Source organism: Plasmodium gaboni, chromosome 10, assembly GCF_001602025.1.
Source record: "Plasmodium gaboni strain SY75 chromosome 10, whole genome shotgun sequence".
Classification (NCBI taxonomy): domain Eukaryota; phylum Apicomplexa; class Aconoidasida; order Haemosporida; family Plasmodiidae; genus Plasmodium; species Plasmodium gaboni.
Genome location: NC_031490.1, coordinates 105,289 through 108,550, shown reverse-complemented (window position 1 = coordinate 108,550; position 3,262 = coordinate 105,289). Strand labels below are relative to the sequence as shown.

General features: G+C 22.7%; 1 protein-coding gene across 1 annotated transcript in view; it reads left to right on the top strand.

Annotated features, from left to right (window-relative positions):
- PGSY75_1003800 (putative U5 small nuclear ribonuclear protein) overlaps positions 1–3,014 on the top strand; it is a gene marked incomplete at both ends in the record, with an annotated part of 3,702 nt that extends 688 nt beyond the window's left edge. The window contains one exon of the mRNA XM_018785804.1: positions 1–3,014. This exon is cut by the window's left edge and continues 688 nt beyond it. Coding sequence (XP_018641421.1) covers positions 1–3,014 — 3,014 coding nt within the window.
- Positions 3,015–3,262: the final 248 nt, after the last annotated feature.

Sequence of the window (3,262 nt, the reverse complement as noted above, 5' to 3'; positions counted from 1 at the left end):
AGGGAACACCATATAATAGTAAAATAATAGATCATTTAATTAATTATACAGATACAAGATTAGATGAACAAGCTAGAGGTTTATCTATAAAAGCTATACCTATTTCTCTATTATTTTCGAATCGTATATATGAAAATATTCCTAATAATATTTTATTAAATAAAAAAAAAGATAATGTAAAATATAAATCGTATCTATTTAATATTATTGATACACCAGGACATGTTAATTTTTTTGATGAATTTTTATGTTCCTTAAATATATGTGAATGTTGTTGTTTAGTTGTTGATGTTGTAGATGGATGTATGTATGTGACAGAAAATATAATTAAAGCATGTATTTATGAGAATGTAAAAATTATATTAATTATTAATTGTATTGATAAATTAATTATGGATTTACGTTTACCACCTAATGATGCATATCATAAAATAAATTATACAATTGAAGAAATAAATATGAAAATTGAATCTATATGTGATTTATTAAATAAAAGTAGTAGTGAAAAAAAAAAATTTTTATTATCTCCTTTAAAAAATAATGTTTTATTTAGTTCAAGTATTTATGGTGTTTTTTTTACTTTAAAATCTTTTAGCAAAATATATTGTAATATATATAATGCATATAATATAGATATAGATGAATTTTCTTTATATTTATGGGGAGATATATATTATGATGAAGAAAATTTTACCTTTGAAGAATCCCCTTTATATGCTAATCAAAAAAGATCTTTTGTTGAATTTATATTAAATCCTTTATATAAAATATTTGGTTATATATGTTCAGAAGAAAAAGAATTTCTTATACCATTTTTACAATCATTTAATATATCTTTAAAAAAAAAGGATTATTTATATAATACTAAATATTTATTAAAAAAAATTAATGGTATGATTTTTGAAGACACTACAGCATTTGTTGATATAATTATTGATAATTGTCCATCTCCATTAGATAATGCAAAGAATAAAACGTTACAAATTTATTCGGGTTCATTGAAAACAAAGATATCATATGATATGATGAAATGTTTGAATGGAAACGAAACAGATAATTTAATGATATATATTATAAAAAATTATCATCGTCCAGAATGTGGAATGATAGATTTATTCGGTAGAGTTATGTGTGGTACTATTAAGAAAGGCCAAACTGTTCGTATATTAGGAGAAGGATATACATTAAATGATGATGAGGATATGATAACAAGAGTGATAACACATTTATGGATATATGAAGGAAGATATAGAATAGAAGTAGATGAAATACCTGCTGGGAATTTTTGTTTAATTGGAGGTATAGATATATGTATAAATAAAACATGTACAATTACAAATGTCAAAAGAAAAATAAATAAAAATAAAACAGATCATATAAATTTAAATTGGTATAACAATGAAAATAATAATAATATTAATAATAATAATAATAGTGATGATAATAATGATGTTAATAATGATGATAATAATAATGATGATAATATAGTTAAATATCAATATGATAAAGATTTATATAATTTAGATAAATCATTTCTTTTGAATGATAATGCAGAAATATTTTATCCTCTCCATAAAAAATTTCGTTATTTAAATTGTGTCAATTCTGTTTTTAAAGTAGCATGTGAACCTATTAATCCATCAGAATTACCAAAAATGTTAGAAGGACTTAGAAAAATAGATAAGGTATATCCTTTATCTAGTACAAAAGTAGAAGAATCTGGAGAACACATAATATTAGGAACAGGAGAATTATATTTAGATTGCATTTTACATGATTTAAGAAAATTATATGGTGATTTAGAAATTAAAGTATCTGACCCAGTTGTTCAATTTAATGAAACAATTATTGACACATCAGCACTTAATTGCTTTGCAGAGACACCAAATAAGAAAAACAAAATATATATGATAGCAGAACCAATGCAAAAAGAATTAGGTGATGATATAGTCCAAGGACTCATACATTTAAATGAAAACCAAAATTTAAATATAGATCAATATATAAATACAATGGATAGAATATTAAATAAAACAAATGAAAATAAAAATAATATTGATCATGAAAAGAATTATTCACATGATTATTCAGATGATGATCATAATAATATAACCAATCATATAAATAATATTGATAATAAAAATACCATTTTTAACGATAAGGAACAAAGAGATGAAAAATTAATAAACGATTTAGATAAAGAAAAAAGGAAAAGCACATTAAATTATAATATAGATCCTAATGTAATATCATTATTAAAAAATAAATATAATTGGGATATTTTATCTATTAGATCTCTTTGGGCTTTTGGTCCAGAAAATAACAGTCCAAATATATTAGTTGATGATTCATTATTTCAAGAAACTAATAAAGAAAATTTATATTCTATTAAAGATAATATTATTCAAGGATTTTCATGGGCAACAAAAGAAGGACCATTAATTGAAGAAAGCATGAAAGGAGTTAAAGTTAAAATATTACGTGCACATATTGATGATGATCCAATTAATAGAGGAGCTGGACAAATTATACCTACAGCAAGAAGAGCTATATATTCTTCAGTTTTATTAGCTACACCTAGATTATTAGAACCAATATTATTAACAGAAATTATTTGTTCAGGTGATTCTGTTTCAGCTGTATATAATGTCTTATCAAGAAGAAGAGGTCATGTATTAAAAGATTTTCCAAAGGTAGGTACACCATTATATATGGTACATGCATATATACCTGCTATTGAATCTTTTGGATTTGAAACAGATTTAAGAACACATACAAGTGGTCAAGCATTCTGTATCAGTATGTTTGATCATTGGCATATAGTACCAGGTGATCCATTAGACAAATCTGTAATCTTACGACCTCTCGAACCTGCACCTATACAACATTTGGCAAGAGAATTTTTATTAAAAACAAGAAGAAGAAAAGGATTATCAGAAGATGTCACAATTAATAGATTTTTTGATGACCCTATGTTATTAAATATAAAGGATGAATTCGCAGAATATTTTTAGCCAAAACAAAGGTCAAAAAAAGGTAAATGTAAAGGTAAAAGTAAAAGTAAAACTAAAACTAAAAGTAAAAGTAAAACTAAAAGTAAAACTAAAAGTAAAACTAAAAGTAAAAGGTTCATTATATATATGTATAAATATATGAATATATATATATATATATATATATATATATATATATATATATATATATATATATATATATATATATGAATATATTTACAATTTTGCTGTATTTATCTATCTATATA